We start from the raw sequence: 22,048 nt of genomic DNA, 5'->3' as shown, positions 1-22,048 counted from the left end.
TTGTGAAAGAAAGTAATGCATTTTTGAGTTAGAGTGTCACCTGCAACAAAACATGGGCCCACCACTACACTCCCCAGTTCAAACAAGCCAGTATGGAGTGGCGGAGGAAAGGGGAGGCAGCACCAGTGAAAACCAGGACTTGATTGTCAGCTGGCAAGGTTCTTTTAATTTTTTTTTGGACCCTCAAGGCATTTTGCTCATTGATTTTTTGCATGAGCGATGCACAATCAATGCTGCTTAGTATTGCGTGCAAGCTGTTGAATGAGGGTGAGCTGCATATCACCACAAAAGACAAGACAACCGATTCAAGAGGCCATCCTCCTCCACAACCATGCTAGGTCGTGTACTGCAGTTCTAACAGTCTCAGAACTAGAAGAAATGCACTAGACTCAACTTGATCATCCTTCCTACAGTCCGGACCTATCACCCTGCTATTTTCATTTGTTTGGGCCGCTTAAACAAGCTCTAGGAGGGCAATGATTTAAAGATGACAAGGGCATGGAGGTATTTATTCTGCGAAAAACCTTCCTTCTCGCTGGGAAAAATGTATTTCTAGAGCAGAAAAATAAATTATATTTGCCTTTTATTTTTCAATAAATAATCTTGAAATATTATATTACAAAATTTTATATATGTAATATTATATTTTAATAAATAAATGTAATATTATATAATAATTATTCTCGTTAGTTGCTCAGGGCTTATACATCACTTTGAAAACAACTTTTCATTACTGGAAAGTGAAAAGAATTTGTGAACTTAAAGTTTTGAGTTAGATCTGATGTTCTGTTCCATAATCACTAAATGTAATTGAACTGGACTGGTAAAACCTAGATGCTGTCAACCAATTTTTCTTTTTTAATTATCTCAAATTAAGAGATTTGTACAATTATTATTTTTATTTTTTTTTTTTAGCAGTTTTTAAATACTGATTATAATTTTTTTTATTTATTTTTAATTTATATTATAAATAATATTCTATCATTTCTTTCTCATTTTTTCTTTTGAAGAAAAGGTTATTTAATAATGTATTAATTTTATTTTTAGATTTTAAAAATTCTTCAATTTGTTCGTAATTTTATTGATGAAAATCCATTATCTTGCTGTTATGATGAAATTACCTTAATAAAAGATATACTCCAGGATGGAGATGAATTTAAATTAAGACAGAAAAGCTCTTCTATTAGTTTTAAAATTACTGAAGCTCGGTATTATTTTAAAGGAAAAATTTTTATACCAGATGATTATCCTGTTGTGGCAATCAGGTAACGTTTTATTATTCAATATCTATTAATTTAATATTTAAACTATTTTATTTCATTGTTTTAAAATAGACTCCCATAATAGTTCATCTGATAGATTTAATAATTGGTAAAACAAATGTGCTCTGGATTTCATTCGTAAAAGGGCTCATTTTATAAAAAGACTAAACTTCCTATTAAGGAGTTAATCATAAAGCATCATTATTGCTAAATAATTTTAGAAATGATTTTTGTTTTCAATTATTATTATTTCAACTATAAATTTATTGATTATGTTTTTAACATTTATCATTTCAAGATATTAAAAGATAATGAAATTAAATATTTTTTTTTTTTTTATATTTTGCCACCAGTATTGTTATTGCCATAACTAAAATTTACTGCTGATTTTTATTTTTCAGAATTAATGATATCTATTTATTGATAATGTATTTTTATGATTGCCATAATGTTTTTGTTTTTTTTTGTAAACAAGTTTAAAAACAATTTGCCTTGTCTGGAGATGAAGAAAAACTGTGTGATAGCTGTAGAAAAACTCTTTTGGAAACACAAATCCATGTGTTAGAAAATGAGTAGTTTTGAAATTTATTTTGAAAATATTTGATCATGTTGGTTATGAATGTTTAATATACATGCTATTTGCATTTTGTGAGGAATTTTTAGTTCTAGTATATATTCTGAGGGTCAGTATAGTATAAACCGGATTTTTGTTTTAACATTCATTAATATAAAATAAAAACATAAAACATATTTATTGTTTTTTTTTCATAGTCTCCCTGAAGTTCTATACATTTTTCTTAATGTGTGGGAAGCTTGTGGATCCTTTTTCATGAAAAGTTTGAGGACATGTCACAAGCCAATTATGAACGAACTCCTGTACTTCATTGCCGCTCTGAAATCAATGTCCTCTCACATGCTTCTTCATTGGTACAGAAAAGAAGAAGAAATCTTATGAGATAAATTTGGACTGTGTGGGGTATGTTCTAATATTCCCCTGTAAATTTCATCCTGAGTGCTAACAGCTGTGTGAGGCCTGGCATTGTCATCAAGGAAAATCACATCTCTGTTTGGGTGATGACACCTTTTGTTCCTATAGGCGATTTTCACTTTGTCCGAGAAATGACAGTAGTATGCAGCAATCACATTGCAACGTTCATAGAGAAAATTGACAAGCTATGAGTAATTTTCTAGTAGACAGACATATTTTTCTAGGCAAAAGGATTCTCCACTTTTACTCCTTTTTATACTTGCTGATTTCACTCAGTAGTGTAGTGATAAACCCATGTTTCACCATTGGTGTGATTGGAAAGTTTTAAAACTAGGCTTGTAATTTCAAAATGGCAATATTTACAGGCTATTGTGATGGATCTCCTTCAGAAATCTACTTTCAGAAGCATTTCAGAAAATTTTCTTTTGCCAAATTGATAATCCTTCAAGAACTGAAAGCAGGTCTTCACTCACCAAGATGCTACTCTCTACTGAACAAAGATATCACTGTGATCTTTTCAGGGTGTTTCAAGAACAAAACAAGCTTCCCTTTCCATACCTGCGGGCAAATCTACCCCTCCTATTGGATATTGGCAGCACTCATCTTAAAAATTTCCATCACTTTGTTTGTGTTCAATGCAGAAATCATTTTCCTCATCAAAATCGTTTCAGGAGTTTTTGAAAAATTTCCTGTTGGACTGTTTCTGATTTTGGTGAAAAGTCTTGGAACCTACTTCAGATTTTGTGAAATTCCAAGGTGGTTTATAATAATGGAATCGGCACTTCAGAAGCAATTTTATCAACCATAAGATGCAGATTGTCTTCAGTGAACTGAATGTTGTTAGCTGTTACAATTGTCCTTATGTGAACACTTGTTGTGATAAATTTTCTACTGTTTCACTGCCTCTTAAATTTACTGACTTGAGTACATGACAATGTCATATTCCCAAACTGCACAAACAGATTAGTCAAAATTTTGGAGTGTTTAATGTCCTCATTCATAAGAAAGTTAATGATGTATAATACACATCCAACTATGAAACTTCTTGCTCCAACTTGATGCTACTGACCAAATGCCAAAACTGCTGAAACATCCACCGCTTCCCCACATCTGTGCCCGACCATTCATTTCGTACACGAGCTGTGAAGATAAAAATCTGGTTAATATTTAACTGACCCTGATAATAATAAATATTCTGTTTTTGGATGCTAATTTAATAAAATAAATTTCAGGTTGGAAGATGAGGAATCCAATTTTTCACCAATGTTTAACCGCTACTTTATGGCTCAAGCAAAGGAAACAGCACGACAGTGCCTTGAGCCTCCCATCATGAATCGTAAAAAAGGTGGTAATATTCCACCTTTTAAGCCGAGTCCATCATTATTGCCTGTCCTTCAGTTTTTAATAAAAAGTGTGAAAACTGTTCCTAATGAATTATGTCAGTTGTGTAGTAATTCTTGTCTTCCTGAAAATCCTCAGGTAAGTTTTATATCACAAATTAAATATTTGTCTATTTGTAAGTTACACCTTTCTATTATTATTATATTTTTTTTTGTAACTAATTTTTATAAAAATAAGCAAATTTTTTGTTATTTAATTATTTTACTTTATTTTTTACCCAAATTATTTTATTATATTATTATTTTTTTTTTTTTTTTAAGGTAACTTACTTTAACAAAAATGTTAGATTAGTTGTAGACATGTCAGTAAAGTTGTTAGTTAAAAGACTTTTTTAAAAATGTTAGTTTAGTTTTACTTTCCAGTATGTTGGATTTTGATCTTATCTTTGTTTAAATTTTCATAAGAATCTCTTTACAGGATGTTGAAATTGATGAGACAGCTGAACGACATGTTGAACGAGTGTATTGTGGGCATTTGTTTCATTTACAGTGCTTGATTACATATATGAAAACACCTCCATTTCAAGGTATTTTATATATATTTTTTCAGTTCATAATTTAAAATATCATTAATTTGTTAGGATTTAAAAACAAAATCATTTTATTACTGGTAATTCATCATTGATTTGATTACCATACCAATAATAGTTCAAGATATGTGCTTTATGAAAACTGTCAGATATAAATATTTGTTAATAGATATAAATTTTTATATCTATAAATACAGCCCATGTGCTGTATTTATAGCAACTAGATGTTGCCTTTTCAATTGTTGGACAGTCATCATCAGTTGGTGCTGGAGGAATTAGCATATAAAAAATAAAATGAAAACACAATTTCTTTCAATGAAAATGAAGAAAATGATTAACAAAACAATACCTAAACAAAATATTAAAAATGAGCATCTCTTTTTTTTAAATTAGCTTTTAAAGAATAAATATAACTGTTGACTAAAAATGTAAAAAGTATTTTTTAGGTAATCCCAGTTAAAGCGTAAATTGAACTAAAAAAAAATCTTAGTCTCTGGTACTTCTAACTTAAATTGCCTACCATTACTTAATGTATTCTCCTTGTGTTGGGTTGGATAACATAAAAATCTGTTTATTGTGCAGATATCAGTCATTGGTTATTCCTTCCATTAATACAGTGTAAGGTAGGAGATTACTATTAAATATTTTTTTATAATAAACCTTCGATAAAAAGTTTTTTAATAAAAAATTAGGAAAAGAAAAAAGAAAGTAGTTTTTTTATTTTTATTGTTATTCAACCATGAATTTTTTATTTTGTTGATTAAGCAAGCTTCCCAACTGCCTAATTCTTGTTTACGATGAACAATTCTTTAAACTTTAATGAATTAATTTTATTATGTGTTTCCAGGTAATGTTGGATTGTAGCTGGATTTCTCTTGTCTGTATTGAATCAAATGCCCTTTATTCCATTAATAAAATACTCCCTATAGTTAGTATAACTATAATACTGTATTCTATTAGACAGCAGAAGTATACTGAACCATGATAGTGGTTCAGTATGCTTCTGAACCAAATATCAAATTATTTGGTATATTAGAAGACACCGTGGTATAAATGACATTCTTGTCTATGTAATGTGGCACATAATATTATGTTTAAAGCAATAAAATTAAAGAAATTTTCCAAAATAACTTCTGTTATTCTACTATTTGTTTGTGTTCTTGTCATATTCACCATATCCACTTCTGAGGTTGAGTTATCTCCAGAAACCTCATGATATCTGCATTAAATTTCTCTAAATAACTATAACATTAATATTCTTATTTTAAAAAGGTTTAGTAAAAATAGAACAAAACCTTTTTATTACTGTTGCTGAAGATCACCTACTAATCTCTCATGTGTATTGTTTAACTATTACATTATTGTTGTACATTATTGCATTTCACACTAATATATGTATATAATTTTAATATATTGTAATGAATGTATAGCATAAGATAATCTTTATTTTGCTTTTTACTGATTACAGGTGGTAAAAAATGCCCAAGTTGTGGCCAGCGTATATATCATGAAAAGTGGAAAGTTAGTGAAAAATTAGCTGAAGATCGCTGGGCTCATCAACAAGCGAGAGAAAGAGAGTTGAAAGAAGTTGAAGAATTCTTTCAATGATAACTTTAATAATTATTTATTCCCGTTTTAATTATGTTACATTTACATCTGATTTTAATTATTTTAGATGTTGAAAAATGAATTGATGGATGGGTAAAATTATTGTTAATATTATTTAATTTTTTTTTTATAATTCATGAATTTTATATTGCAGACTTGCTGTTGAATTGTCAATTGATTTTACTAATGTTGGCTGTAATATATAAAAATGTATTTTGTTTAACTTAATATTTTTTTTTTTTTTTTAATAATGCTATGAGTATGTTACTGTAAGAAAATATGAAATAATGATTTACCTTTTTGAATTTCATAGGAATACTGCTTATGAAGGTACACATTTCTAAAGTCTTGTGTATAACAAAGAAATGCACTAGTGAAGTATGGAAAATTTTTGTGGTAATGGAATGAATAAAAAATGTGTAAAGTTTTTCAAAACATGCATAAGACGCTAAAGCTTCAAAAAGAAGTTTGGATTTTATTTACTCATCGTACTGTGTTGGTTTTTTCTGCAAATTATATTTCCTTTTGTTTCTGATGCAATTGTGTTCTTTATGTATGTACACGTACACATTGATAATTGTGTTAATATTTGATCACAGTCACAGTGTTTTTATGTTCCACAGACGTATAAATGCTGGTGTGAGAATTGCTAATGATACAACAATAGAAGGAGGAGGAACAGTATTTCCAAATACATCATGACAGTTGTCCCTCACACAACAACAAATTACTACTCTGTAATTGTTTGTTGTGTTTACTAATTAAAATGTGTTTCCACTGTTCAATAATTAAAATGTAGCAGATGAGGTATGGATAGATAAATAGATAATATCAATAAAATTTAAATATTTATATAAAATAAACCATTTGTTTTTTATAATGAAAACTCTTCAAAATGAGAATGATCGTGTTATACTTAAAGTTATTCTAAGATCAAACTTATTCATCAGAAGATTTGAGATTTTGGTGGCATTTGGAATTGCATTTCCCTTTTTGCTTTTTTACTTTTTTCATCTAACAGATTAATATTAATCTTATATCATGATCTGTGGTAAAATATTAAAGTAACCATCTTTAAGCTACATCTGCTGTGACCTTGATCACCAGAAATTGACGACATTCATGTGTATTCTCTTGGTGAAATCTTTGTAACTATTTTACAGCAATGAAATTTTCTTTGCAATTATTAAATTGCTACTTGAACGTTTGCTGTGTTTAATATCCAATTTATAAAGATCTTTATCTAAACTGGTAACAATAACAGAAGTATAGATATTAGGCTATGACTGGTACATAAAGTCAAACACTTTCATCTACGTTAGTAAGGAGGTACTTTGAATTTGAAGTGTAATTATTTTTTAATTCCTTTTTAAAAGCTGGATAAAGGTATTTCTATTCTTAGACACACTTTTGAGTTTTCATGAGTTGTAATATCAAACCTTTGATTTTTATTTTCGTAATTCACTAAAATTGCAGTAGTTATAATATTTGTGGTCTAATTCATCTTCAGAAGACAGATTTCAATGTTTAAAAAGTATGGAGTTATTAAGTTGTCTAAAGACAACTTTTTTATGTTGCTTAGTTAACCCACTTTTTGAGTCTGTCATTGTTGAAGAATCCATTGTAATGTTGATTTACAATTTTAGTTCTACTGTTTTTCATACCATTGGCTGTCGTGATTGCCATTACTTTTTAAGAGTAACTCCAATTACTCTTATATTTATGGTGGTCATTACTTTCGGAGGTAAGGAACTTTTTAAAAACAAATCAGTCTTCAGTTAAATCAAATATAATTTACATGTATTTGTATTTTTACCTATATAATTACTTAGAAAAAGTAGTTGCTATAAACTTGCTGCTATTTTATTAGAAAATTTATTATTAATTTATTTGTTTTTCTGATATATTAACTTGAAAATTGATAAACGAAATAAATTATTTTTTATGAAAACTTTCCCAAAAATAATAATATAAGCACAAGTTGACTGTCATATTCATGCTTCATCGTGATTATTACAGTTTTCCTTTTTTTTGTTATTTACCTTTTCTGCTTAATTCAATAGTCATTGTAACGAAATCTTCCAATATTTAATAAGATGTCTTTCTTTGTGTGTAATTATAGGTATAAGTAATATATAAGTAATAGCAGTTTCATAATGATCAGAAACTCCCTCATTATCAATGCAGTGTAGCTCAACGTCTTGTCATGGTAGAGGAGCCAGTTGTCTGAGATCTTGAGATGGCTATGAATGATGTGTTTTCAAAGTCTTGCAGCATTTTGACATAAAAAGCTGCATTCACTATCACTGCAGAATGGACAAACTCTTTGAAGATGACCCTTTTCAATACATACAACAAAATGAGCATCGCTTTAATCTTTAACTTCTCATCTGAGCCTTCTTTGAGCAGACTGTGATGTACCATTCAGAACTTTGGTGTTTGGTCTCCAAATTGTATTAAAAGACCCATGATTCGTCTCCTGTATCCGGTGTGCCTTTGTTGCCACACAGTCCAACAATTTGCAATACATTGTCACTTATGTCTGTTTGTTGAAGTTGGTCAGAACTTTTGGCACCAACTTTCAACACACTTTTTGCATGCCCAATTCATTCATCACAAGTTTAGCTCATTCACAATTAATCACATAATCATGCATCGATCAGTGTTAAAAAAGTTGCTCATATGATCCACATTACATCCATTTTGGTTGTGGATGGTTTACCCTTCCATTTTTCGTCCTGCACATCCACTCTCTCCTCTTTGAAGGCCTTATGCCAAATATAAAACTATGTTGTTTGTAGGCAGTCATTTCCAAAGGCTGTCTGCAACATGTTGAAAGCCTCCATCTCAGATTTTTCACATCACACACAAAATTTGATGGCATATCATTGCTCGATTAAATGCTAAATTTTTTCTTATGATATGCCACTTGCACAGAGGATTATTAAATTCTTGATCTACTTACACCCATTGCTTCGAGCTAAGCTTGTGGTTAGTTGCAATGTGTTACTAAAATATCCCTATACATTTCTCCACTACAAGTTTTCCCATCCAGTTACTTTCAGGACCAACCCTGTAGTACTTAATGTAAAATATACTTGTCAACATGATGAATGCTCTATTATGTAAAATTACCTTTTGTATAGATTGTAACAAGAACATCTAGTTTTCAAAAGGAAAATTATTTTCCATTTTTTCCGCATGCAGCATGTAAGTTATATTCTCTTCTTTTAATTCTGTCGTATTTTTTAAATATAATTCTAAATAAATCATAATCTGGTTTCGCTTTAGCAAATCCAATATCTCTTGCATGTGGTAAAAGTTGAGTTTTTATTTTTAATTCTGAAGAAACTGGTATACTTAAACATATTTGTGTAACACTTATATCAAATTCTCCATTAAGATCTGTATGTACTATTGATGCATCTTGCTGTGTTCTTCTGTTTTTCAACTGCACCAAGAGTACTCTCTGTAGTCATACTAGAATCACTAAATGTGAATTGAACGATCTTTTTGAAACTGTTTTATTTTTTGATTTTTACATTCTTTTTTTGTAATAATTCCTAATTACTGCACTGTAATCTAGAATAGATGTAATTAGATGTATTAATTTATTATAGCAGTGTTGTTGACATTACATTTTGAAAATAGTGGCTCACCCATAATGTCAAACCTGAGTCCCTCGTTGCCTTCAAACTATATTGTCTTCATATCTGTTAATCCTTTTCTTCTCTAAAGAAGTACCTAGGTCCATAATTCCTTTAACAGTTTTAATTACTTTTTCCTAATCTTATAAACAAATTTAGCTACTATAGTCTTCCTAGATAATGACATGACAGCTGCCTTATCAAGATTACATTGCATAAAATTGTTATTCAACCATTTATGATTTCTTATCCAGTTGTAACAACCTATCCTTTTCAGCTCTGCTTTTAATCCTCTTATCATTTACTAAATCATTAGTAAATAATTTAAGCAATAATGGTTCTAAATTTTTATCTGAGTGTTTCCTGATTGACCTCATATTTGTTAGATAAATTACCAGTGGCTTTAACATAAAATTTTATATTGTAATGTAAGATTCTAGTCATAATAACTTATTTCCAGTGGTGCTACATCTTAATTTACTGACCAGATTATTGTGTGGTACTAATCCAAATATGTTACTAAAATCAAAACATGTTATTTCCATTTACCCTCTATTTTCAACCTCAGTATATATATAAAATTCAGTAAATCAATTAAATTTGTAATTGTGAAACTATTACAATAGGTTAATAGGTGCAATGAATGCTTCCATTACTTTATATAATGCTCTTGCTCACAATTCTTTAAAACCCTTAAGAAACTTTTTTGTGAGGATGATAACTAATTGTAACTTGTGAATGTTCTTTCTTAGTTATTGGAATAATTAAGCCTTCTTTTAATAGCCTAGGAGAAATCGTAAATTCAAGCTAAAATAATTAATTCAAACTATGATTCATGCCAACAAATACATGAATCCAATAATAGTAAATAGAGGAGTGTTATTGATACCCGCTGCTGACTATGCTGTTATTGACACTATATCACCAGTTAAAGTAGTAATATTGATATTATTGCTGTTTACATAACCCATCTTTCCCACTGCATTGTCAATGTTTGTAGTTGCTCCTGCACATTGATAAACTGACTAAAAATAAGTTCCAAATTCTACAGATTTGACATAGTTACAAAATCACATATCAAATTTTAATAAGTTACGCCATTTGATTCTTACAAAAAGGAATTGAATGCTTTAAAAAAATGACCAGCTTAGTTTTCCTTCCATACTCTTAGCTCTGTAGCAGGCCTTTCATTCCTCTTTTTAGATTCAATTATATTTGATAATTGCTTAGAAGACTGTTTATATCTTATTGGCAGTCTTTTTTCCTTCAGACATTTATTCACTCTAGCTGAGATCCAAGTAGGAAACATTGTTAAGCTTACTTTCTTTACATGCATGTTCTTTTAAAAGAATTTCCACCAGTTCTAATTAAAAACACTCAATTTCTACGATATTTTGGACAAAGTAAACATTACTGCAATCAGTCTTCTGAACATTATTGTATAATCCAAGGCAATTGTCCTTATGAAAATTTATTACAGCTGCTCCAGCTCTGCTGTAATAACAATCTCAACACCAATCTCCATCTTAAGGGAGTCCAAGGCAAATCCATAAAAACTGAATTATAAGATAACACATTAAATCAGTATCAGTATTTGCTAATGCCAAAACCCATTAATAGTTCTGATAAGATCATGACTGTAAATGCCAAACTTTTTTTTAGTTTGCTATTTATTAGAACTCTAGACACCTTTCAGACAAATTCAAACAATAATGCGTGATCACATACTACACACAGTTTTTTTCCTAATTGTGGTGCTTCTTAGGGTTGTATTAAAGTAGTTGAGTGTAGGTTTTGGTTCCAATCATAGTCTTATCAGTAGGTTCATATATGAGGCATGAAATAATATTTTAATATTTGATTCATATGGCCTGTATTGGACTGGAATAAAATTCATGGGTTATGGTTTGTTTGGCCCGGAGTAAGTGTAGAACTTGGTGATAGGTACTTTATTAGTTGTATCAATTATGTGGAAAAACTGTAATGGTATAATCAATTATTCTATACATACAGTCAAACCAGGAAATTTATTGTCGCCTGTTCACAGCTCAATCAAGATATTGAGAGATTAACAATTGATAATGTTTATATAATTACAGTTTATTAGTTTAAGAACATAAAAAAAAATAAAATAAGCCAAATCAACAATAATAATAATAATGATGATAATAGTAGTAATAATAATAATAATCAACAATAGTAATGTATAATAAATGTTGATGTTAATATTAAACAATGATTATATACAAAATGGATTTAAAGTACGGCCTGGATTTATTTACAATTAGTCGAATTGTAAAAACTAGAATTCAGTCCATTGACAAAAGACATTATGACCACTAATATTTACACCTTTAGCAATTGATATTGTAATATTACAAAAATAAGACTAGTCTAAGGTTCTGTCATTGTAAATATCTTAAAATACTCTATAGTTTTTGAATGAATTTAACACTTTGTCCCTTTCTCTAATTCTCAATCAGTAGTAACTCACCAAACAACTTCCTGCAGTCACCTACAGTCACATTGGAACGCTTGTGACATCACATTGAACACACCTTTCAGCTCTACATGTTGATAGATAATGCCATCTTACAATCGCGTTGGAACACATACACTTATATTTGCTCCTTAAAAACTGATTTTAACTCATCTTTCCTGGAATATTTGTACTCCTATCCTCTTTACCTGCAGAACCAGACCCAAGTTGAAGCGTGAGAATGATCATCCCAAGTCCTTACATTTTCTCATGAATTCATATTCTGGTTAAACAAACCTGTTAACTGTAGAAAAAGGATATCTTTTAGTCCCCTTCTGGATTTCTTCCATTATTATATTTTCTACTACGAGGCTCAGCTAATACATTTTGCATATATATGCGCTGCATGGGAATGAAATAAAAAGTGAATGAAAGTACATACCTTAGTTACAAAATGCAGTACTTATTTTTCAATATAATCCTCATTTACAGTGATATACTTTTCCCAACATGTGATGATTTTTGCACTCTGGCGCTGAAAAATGCTAGCAGTCTTTCTGTGATCCAAGTGGCCACAACTTCCTTCACTTCATCATCAGTGATGTAATGATTATCTTTGTGATCCGTCTTGAGATGAGGAAAGAAAAGGAAATCGCACGGAGCAAAATCCAGCGATTATGACGGATGCGGTATAGGCTCAAACTTCAGGTTGCGGAGAGCCTCAGAGAGTTTCTGCGGTACCCATCATGCACAGATTTTATGATAAAACCAATTGCTCAATAATATGGCCTACTCATTCTTTAGATATATCTAACTGAATAGTGATTCATTGCTGGGTGATTCACCGGTCACTTTGAAGCTAATTGTCCACATCTTTTCGATGTTTCTCAGACACAGAAACTGGTCGTCTGCTGTGAAGTGTATCCTCAATTGTTGTTTTACCAGCTTCGCATTCGCGAAACTTTAACGCCCACCTATTCACAGTACTTCTGTCAACAATTTCACTACCGTAAACTGCTTTTAAAAAATGAAAAATATTCGTAGGATTCACATTTTCTGCTGTTAAAAATTTTATCATAACACGCTGTTTTAACCATGTTGTCATATTGGCCGTACTTGACTCCATTTTAACTGTTACTGAAAGCCAACCGGTAAACGGATTTCAATGCATTATCGCATGTTTGTAGAGGGGGATTTTAGCTATCATGTGCTGCTGCCATGCCCAACTCGATAGTACCTTTTGTCTCCATGTAGCATGCTAGTGTACAAAATTTATCAGCCGAGCCTCTTACTTTCTTTTTAATTGGCAGGAATCCGTTACTCAGGTCTGTTTTACCAGTCTTGTTGCAGTATTACTAAAATTAACCTACCAGTAACGAAAAATTGCATACTTTTAACTAAACTGATATTTATAACAACTGAATACAAATGATTGCAGTGGAACAGTTGAAATCGGTAACTGTATTATAAATAATCACCAGTTTCAACTATTTCACTTGACTGTTCTTTCAGTCTGTATAGATTTGCTGCTGCAAATCTTGTAAATATTTGTATTACTTCAAAATCATTGAATAGGACATTCATAAATAATTTAAAATATAGTGTGGCAAGTACAATGTTTTACACCAGATTCTAAGAATGCTGAATTGTGGTGTAACATTGATTTTCCTCTTCTACTATATCTGATCAACCAGTAATATTATCTTCAACAAACACAAAAAATAATAATTATTAATTTCATTGGCAAAAGACCATCATGGCTTCCCCCCTAGACCTTGGGACTAGAAGGTCCATTATTACATCCTACTATATTATTTTATGTTATCCGATAAAATAATTATCTGATATCATCCTAGTTTACATTGTAGAAAAATATTATTTTGTGGAATACCTGATGTTGAAATTGCATGGAGATCAGTTTCAGGGACATATTTTGGGTCAGAGCCAATTTTATCAATATCAGAACAATTTGCACTCATATCAGTGACAGAAAAAATTCCTCAAATATTCAGATCTCATAATTCTTGCCAGTATTTTTCATGAAAAGAGATTGGGAATAGTTCATTTTATCAAATTATATTCAACAAAACAGGTCATTGATATTCAACCTCAACAGTCAATGAAAAGTTAAATAAACATAAGAACAAAAAAAATTGAAATATTTAAAGAAAGAAAGAGCATAAATTTGAGCATAAAGACCCTCTTCGAAGTGTAAGTTACTGTTATTTTCAAAATAATTTTGATTAAAACAAACATTTAATGCCTCAATTCTTGTAACTTCATAGTTTTTAGGGTAATCAATAACTTGTTAACAATATTGATAACATCTTGTGGTGGAATACTAGGAAACAGTTTTTTATATCAAAAGAAAGTAGTATAGAATTATTCGGAATGTATAAATCCTTAACATTTTCAACTAGTGCAGTTGAGTTTTTCATACTGGATTTTGAATGAAAGTTGAAAGTATTAATCATCCTCCTAGACAATATATAACAGTGGGAACATTAACATGTGTAACTGCGGGTCTAACTGGATGATCATCTGTATATAATTTAATTAGAGAGTATAATTTACGTAGTTCTGGATTCATTGCTGTTTTTAAACAGATTGTTTCACTTATGAAAACAGAACAATTCTTAATAATTCTTTTAACCTCTATTTGAAATTTAGTTGTATTCACCTTAATATATCAAATTGGGATCTAAAGATCCAAAAGTTTTTGAGATGTAATTACTTTTTTCTAAAAAAAACAGTTACAGTTTTTCCTTTATCTGCTTGTGCAAAAACTACATTATTCTCTAATGCCTTAGTTTTTACAAACTTTATTAATCCCTAAGTTTCTAACATTACAATTACCATTGTCACAGTTTTTAATTTCTGTAACCAGACAATGTTTTTCAGAATTTATCTCTTGTGAAGAAATATTCTTGTTAACTTTATTTAAATTTCAAAACAAGTTCCCACTCTTCGCCTAAAATTTCTAAATCCTCTTTAGATTTGTTTGAATGTAAGTTGTAACTAAAGCCTTTTTCTAAAAGCTGAATTTCATGTTCATTAAACTCTACATCCATTAAATTCACGAATCTATAAAAAATACATGATTACAGAGTGTACTATTTTCCAAGAAAACACAGAACTCAGCATTTTGCAAAATACTAAGTTTTCATTTTTGCTTAAAATATTTTATGATTATAATCTCTGGAATTTTTTATTTAATTTGCTAATTTAATTATTGAAATTCAGTGTGATATTATCTAAAAATGCTGAATATATAACTTAAGGGTAAATATCTCGTTTTCTGTATTGGGTTTTTCTTTTTTCAAGTATCAGTTTCCTAATGCTTGCAATTTGTACTTTCCTGCTGGCACAATCCTATTGCTAATTCTTAGCTTCATATATTTTGGAGTAAGGTTCTTTTTCAAACATTCATTGAAAATCCAAATGTTCTGTGTTGTAATTTTTTATGTAGAATTATCATAAGGCTAAAAAACTCATCAGAGCTTTTATCAAATAATTGATAGATGATGCCTTTACTTGGTGAAAATCTATAATTAAAAATTGGTAAATGAAAACAATATATTTTTTAAATTTTTCACAAACTGAAATTAATTAATTTTAAACATGATAGCTGTTTTGATACGTAGTACCTTCTAAATAAATTAACACTTAATATAATCCACCTTACCAGCACGTTGATACATTCTCAAAATATATCAACATGCTGCTAATCATTTAAGCAATGTTTGAGAAATTAATAGTACCTTCTTCAGATGTTAAATATAGAATACCTAAAGCTTAAAAGTTAGCTACAAAGAACAAGCTAAATCCATTAAATCAGTAAGATTAAGTACATAAAGATAAAGTGTAACAGTAGGGAGTGGACACATTTATCAATTATTTTAATACTCTGGTCTATTTCAGAAAATGGGTGGTACTTACATTTAGATTCAAAGCATTTACATTTACATTTATAAGCAATAGCAGTGAATTTAAAGCAGAATTTAAGCAGTGAACTTAAAACTTAAGTTAAACTTAAAATTTTTAAGTTTATTTATTTCCAATGAATAAAAGATTTAGTTTTAAATCTTTAATAAAAGATTTAGTTTTAAATCTTTAATAAAAGATTTAGTTTTAAATCTTTGTTCTCAAAATGTAGTACATTGAAATTATGATTAAAAACATGATTTCCATAAATTAACTGACAGGCAAAAGTAGAATCTCTCATCTTATTAGAAAAGTAAAATTTTTGGTTCATTCCAGTTTTTCAAAAGATCTACCTGTCTGTCCTATGTAGACTGTATCACAAGAGCCACATTGATGTTTGTAAAACTCCTGATTATTTGAAGATTATCAACAGTTAAAAAGACATAAATAATAATTGCTTTTAAGTCCAGCTGAACTTGTGAATGTATGGAAAAAATTCACACTTAAAAGTGAATTGATTTATTAAATATGTAATGATTACTTCCTCTGCATTTTGTCTTTAATGCAAGAAATAACTCTTCTATTCAGTAAAAAAGTCACTAATATAACAACATAATTTCAAACATACCTGTAAATGCAACATAAAAAAAATTTTTATCTTAAACTGTAAGAACAGAATGAATATCAGAATTATTCCTTGAAATTAAGATTGCTGACACATCAGTAAATAATATTATCTTTATAGATGAAAAGTTAAGAAACAACTTCTGGATAAACATTATTTTATAAAAATCTGTTATAAAAAGTGCTGCTATTGCATTAATCAAGGTGATTCATTTTGGCAGTAGCTTATTCATCAGCTATTAGGAAATAATTTACTAATCCATTATTCAGTACTGTTGTCAGAAAGTAAGAATTTAAAGAACTGAAAACAGTTGAGCATAATTTTAATTTATTTTAGAATTTAAGAAATCTTAGTTTCAAATGATTTAATGCATCATAATTTCTGAACGAATTGTGTATGTCTAGTTCAGAATGTATAATTGATTTGTTATGGTGCTGATACAGTGTATTTTCATTTCATTGGTTCAGATTTTTACTTTTATTAGTCGCGGTTGTTCTTACTTTTACTTTTTGTCATTTCATTATTGTTCAGAGAAAAAGTTGTTGAAACTGTTATTTATTATGTATTAGAAGTTAAACTAACAAATATCTCAGAGGTTTTGGTCTAACATAAGTGGGCTGGTGATTTAGGAATGTAGAACTAGACCCCTTAGGTATATCATAACATGTTACTTCCTTAATGGGGTTTGGAGGGATAATGACTGTGTTTTGATTTGGGAGATCTGTTCCAATTAGTGACAAGGGGTCTATTGGGCATAACCAGGCCTCTTCTCCTCTTATAATTTAAATCTAAACCAGGATTATACCTGATTAAGTCATGCTTATTGAAGGGCATTGCCCCAAATTTTGTTATACACAATTTTAATTTAATGTTACAAATATTAGTTTGATGTTTGAAATATAGTTAAGGCCAATTTTATAATATTCAGTTATATTTTTTTGCTCATTTTTATAATTATAATAAAACTGTGCAAGAATGGCCATAATTATTTGCATTTATATACTTCATATCCACAATTTTTTTAAAAATATGTGTATACACACTTAGATCTTATTGAGTTAGTTATTCTTGGAATTTTTCTTATGAAATGCTTCACTGATTAGGACATTATTTAGTAAAAAATAGGTGCTGTCTTAAAGTTGCTTTGTTGTGTTAGATAGTTTTAAGTTAAAATTTTATAATTTTTGGTTAAATTATATGTTATACAATTGATTTAAGAAATAATTTTTCTTAAATATTTTGAAAAATGGTTTTATTTGTTAGTTCACCATAGAAGCTATGCATATTATGCAAATTTTGTTGCTTTTTTGTATTTACGTGAATTAATATCTGTTTAATGACAATTATTTGACGATTAGTAATATATATATATATATTTTAATTCTATATTGAGATAGTTGATGTTTAATCATGACAATTTTTTGTTTCTACTGGTGACAGAAAAGATTGTGTTTATGATTTTTTTTCAAAGACTTGATCCTTAAGTTAGTGTAATTCAGATAATTTTTTACTAAAACTGGATAAAAGATTAAAATTATGCTAACTTTTATGTTTATGATTTATATTAATTTTTTTTATACCTGTAGTAATTTGTTGAGGAAGATCCTCAAAGATCTTGAATTCTTATATAAAGATTATTCTGGCTAATACAACCGAAAATTATTTTAGAATTGATAGGTAGGATTAGGTTGTTTTGGATATGATATATTTTACGTCTATAGTCATTTTTAACTATAAGATCCCATGGATCTAGTAAAGATTTATCAAATAGATAGACAAGTGGATATATATTTATATATGATTGAATTATTTACAGTCCAGTTGGATTTTACCAGATGGTGTGAAATATCAGGAGTGGAAGAGGGTTTTCTTAAATGTTGCCTATTCTCTTTTTTTTTTGTTAAAGAGGTGGAAGAACCCCATATATGGGCGCTGAAACAGTGTCGAACTTACTGACAGGCTCTGCAAGATGATTTTAGGTGCGTATTGTATTCCTGCGCACTACTGACTAAACTTCCACCCCTAGCTACTCCCTTCCTGGTACAGCTAGTGTGAATTTCATCAGGAAGGGAGTAAAATGCCCGCACATACTCAAATACCACTCAGAAAGTCACACACACAAACAAGATGACAAGGCAGAAGTGCAGCACAACTTAACAGCAACCACAAACTACACATGTCGCTACACATAACATGTCACATCCATGTCCTTAACAACAACACATTCATCAAAACTTACTCAGCATACAACAGCAACACACCAATCTCACACACACAAAATCACATCGTAGAAACATCCCTCAACACACACAGTCAGTCATACTGACATACAACATATTTACCACAGGCCATCATCAGACTCATAAGAGAAAAAAACCCAACCTCATCACACCCAGCGTCCAATGGTGGCTGTGGCAAGTGGTATGTTGTATGTCACCCAGCGTCTGATGGTGGCTATGGCAAGTGGTATGTTGTATGTCAGTGACTGTATGTGAATTGAGCTATGTGCCTCTATGATGCGATTGTGTGTGTATGCGCATGTGCGTGGTGTGTTGTTGTATGCTGACTAAGTTTTGATGAATGTGTTGTTAAGGAGATGGAAATGTTGTTAAGGTTTGCCTGTTCTTGGATGGGTCTTAATCTCTTAAGGAAAAGCAGTTTTTTTAAGCTGGTCAGTACAAAATGGTATAATACGTAATGTGCTACTATCATTCGGGAAAGATACTCCATTATCCTAAGTAGTTGTAGTTGAGATGAAGACCTACAGTTCCTCTGTGGGTAGATTATCCTTTCCCACTACTTTACTTTATTCTTGATGTCTTCTTTCTGTTTTTGGTGTTTGGGGGTGCACTTCAGACTATACTAGGTCTTTTATAAGAATGCTGAAAAGCCAGTGCACCCTTGAAGAGAGGTGGTAGGCAACTAACTATCTGCAGCTTATGGATGTGTCCATGAACCCTGGTTCCAGTCTGATTGTAGCACAGTAAGCAATTTAGCTCAATCTCTAGATAAGGCTGGACCTCCTAATATAAAATACAGGTAGCAAGGCCTTAAGCCTGCCGCCAACTACTAGAAACATTTGAGTTGAGAATCACTAGCTTTTCATAATTTGACTGTTTTGAATATATTTTAAATTATTTTATTCTTATTAGTTAATCTTATTTATTTTATAATAGAGTAATGATGTCAAATTTTTTTCTTTATGATAAATTAAAATTACAGTGCTATTTATAACAGTTGTAATTTTTTATTGTGTCAGCTAGTCATTTTAATTTACACAAGTAATGCAGTTGACTTTCTAGAAAAAACTGCACGTATTGTTTATTTTTGATAGTCCAGTTAAACTGGAAATTGTTTTAACTAAGTTATCATTATTTACTGACATCTGGTTATTTTTCAGGATGCACTTTACATGACTTTTTTTGCTAGAACAATTTTGAGTTAATTGTAGGCTTTAATATTTATTTAGGTTTAGCTTTATTATCTGCTGGTGATTTGATAATTTATGTTTTTATAACGTAATATTAATAATTATTTTTGTTTAGTTATTTAATGTTATGCTTATTGAGATCATTTCAGTTTTGAAAGTGCCAGGATAAGAAAAAGACAGAAAAATATTGGAACTGAAAGAAAAATTTGAAAATTCAATGTTAAAGATGAAATGTTGTGACTTACCACTGGCAAAATGTAAAATGAATCAAAATAAATTAGAGTGAATATTGTAACAAAAGAAATTAAAAAATAATTAAATATGTAGGTGAGTATACCATACTGGAAGTGGAAGAATTTTGTTATTTAGGTAGAAAAATTAGAAACAGTAGATGCAGTAATGTAGACATCAGAAGCAGACTGGTACAAGCCATGATAATTTTTATTTCAAAACGAAGACTGTTAATACCAAATGTAAGTAAAAATTCGGAAAGAAATTATAAAAATATTTTCATGGAATAGAGCGCTTTATGGTAGAGGAACATGTGCAGTAGGAAATACAGAAAGGAAAAGAATACAGAGAAGATGTTACCTAGAATGTTGAAAATTAGGTAGGTGGGTGAAATTAAAAAGTGAATTTGTTTCAAGGCAAATATAAAAAAGAAGTTTGTGGTAGAATCTTGTAAAGCGATAGATTGATGAGTGATGTATCTGAGTTTGTTTGATTGGTGACAGAGGGATTGAAGTATGTAAAAACTGTAAAAGAAAACAAATTAAGAATACATGTTGTGGTAAATATGTTGATGTTAAAATGTTAATGGAGAATACATCAAGCTAATCAATGGCTACAACAAAAGAAAAAAGTCTTTATTCAGTTATTGAATATACAACACTCTAAACATCTCTTGAAGCGAAGATGGGACTAGGACCATATTTTTCATTAATGTATGATTTTTAAAGTTTATTAATGGTAGAGATTATGAAATGAAAATCTATCAAGTGCTCAATAAAAGAGAATGATCTATTTAATGCAGAGCTATGGAATAAAGTGGGAACAAGTATTGACAACACTGCATTATTGATCAATAACAATTAACCTACCCCAGAATTCATACGCTGTGAAATATAAAGTATATACAAATGTAAATTTGCAAATTGTTTAAAAACTCCCATCATTACATTTTCAGTCACTTTGCAAAAATCTTCAGGAACTGTTCTCACCTCTGACATCAGTGGTTGCTAGTTTTTTTTTAGGCAGACATATTTACAGCGTGTCTAAAAAGTGCGTTGAATTTCTTTAGTATATTGTTATGTGTTTATATAGAAACATAAAAAGTATACTTCATAAAGTTTAAGTATGTTACAAAATGACCCTTTTTTGTATTCGTATAAAGATTATTGGTGTTAGATTTGTAATTTGACCTATGAAAATTTCACAATGTTGATTTATTGTTGCTATTGTACAACACTTAATTGTTGATTGTATCTTTATCTGAAACTGACACTCTTTGACTGGTGCACACCATTACTCATTACAAAAATGAATGTAAATATAACTGGTCAAATAAATAAATAACAAAGTTTATTTACAAGAAGGCTATTATCATAGGTCCATCAGAATCCAGGACATGATTTTCTAGATCTAGAAAGGGGATCATCAGTAGGTATGGCGAGTGTGTGCTTCATAATAACCCCCTCAATTAACAGGAGAAGCAAATGAGATATTGTAGTAGTCAAATTGTTTTCTTTTTAAAATTCAACATTTAGAAAAATTTTCAAAACCTAATTGTATCTTAAAGGTTTGGATTCCACTAAAACCCCATCTTTCCTTTAATTAACAAAAATTAAAAGAATTTGTTTTTTTAATTTTTCTTTTTTTTGAACAGCAAAATAGTCAATTGTTGTTATCATTTTCATTGAAAGACCTTTAACCTAGGCCATTTATCTTTACCAAATTACTTTATACTTCAGGGGATTTGAGCTCTGGAGGTAGGTTAATTGGTATCGATCAGTAATGCAGTATTGTCAATTGCTGTTCCCATTTTATTCCATAATTCTGCATTTTACTGATTATTCTCTTTTATTGAGCACTTGATAGATTGTCATTTCATAATCTTTATCATTAATAAACTTTAAAAATTATACATCAATGAAAA

At 29.8% G+C, this 22,048-nt stretch overlaps 1 protein-coding gene across 3 annotated transcripts in view; it reads left to right on the top strand.

Moving 5' to 3' along the window:
• The window catches only part of LOC142319167 (uncharacterized), a 122,725-nt gene extending 116,402 nt beyond the window's left edge, over positions 1 to 6,323 (top strand). For all 3 annotated transcript variants that reach the window (XM_075356152.1, XM_075356149.1, XM_075356151.1), the window contains exons 4-7: positions 1,048 to 1,265; positions 3,483 to 3,729; positions 4,069 to 4,177; positions 5,649 to 6,323. In XM_075356152.1, coding sequence (XP_075212267.1) covers positions 1,048 to 1,265; positions 3,483 to 3,729; positions 4,069 to 4,177; positions 5,649 to 5,788 — 714 coding nt within the window. In that variant the 3' untranslated portion in view covers positions 5,789 to 6,323. The remainder of the gene's footprint in view (positions 1 to 1,047; positions 1,266 to 3,482; positions 3,730 to 4,068; positions 4,178 to 5,648) is intronic.
• The last annotated feature ends 15,725 nt before the right edge of the window (positions 6,324 to 22,048 follow it).

This window comes from Lycorma delicatula, chromosome 2 (assembly GCF_047948215.1).
Source record: "Lycorma delicatula isolate Av1 chromosome 2, ASM4794821v1, whole genome shotgun sequence".
Classification (NCBI taxonomy): Eukaryota; Metazoa; Arthropoda; class Insecta; order Hemiptera; family Fulgoridae; genus Lycorma; species Lycorma delicatula.
This window is presented reverse-complemented; position numbering and strand designations above follow the sequence as displayed.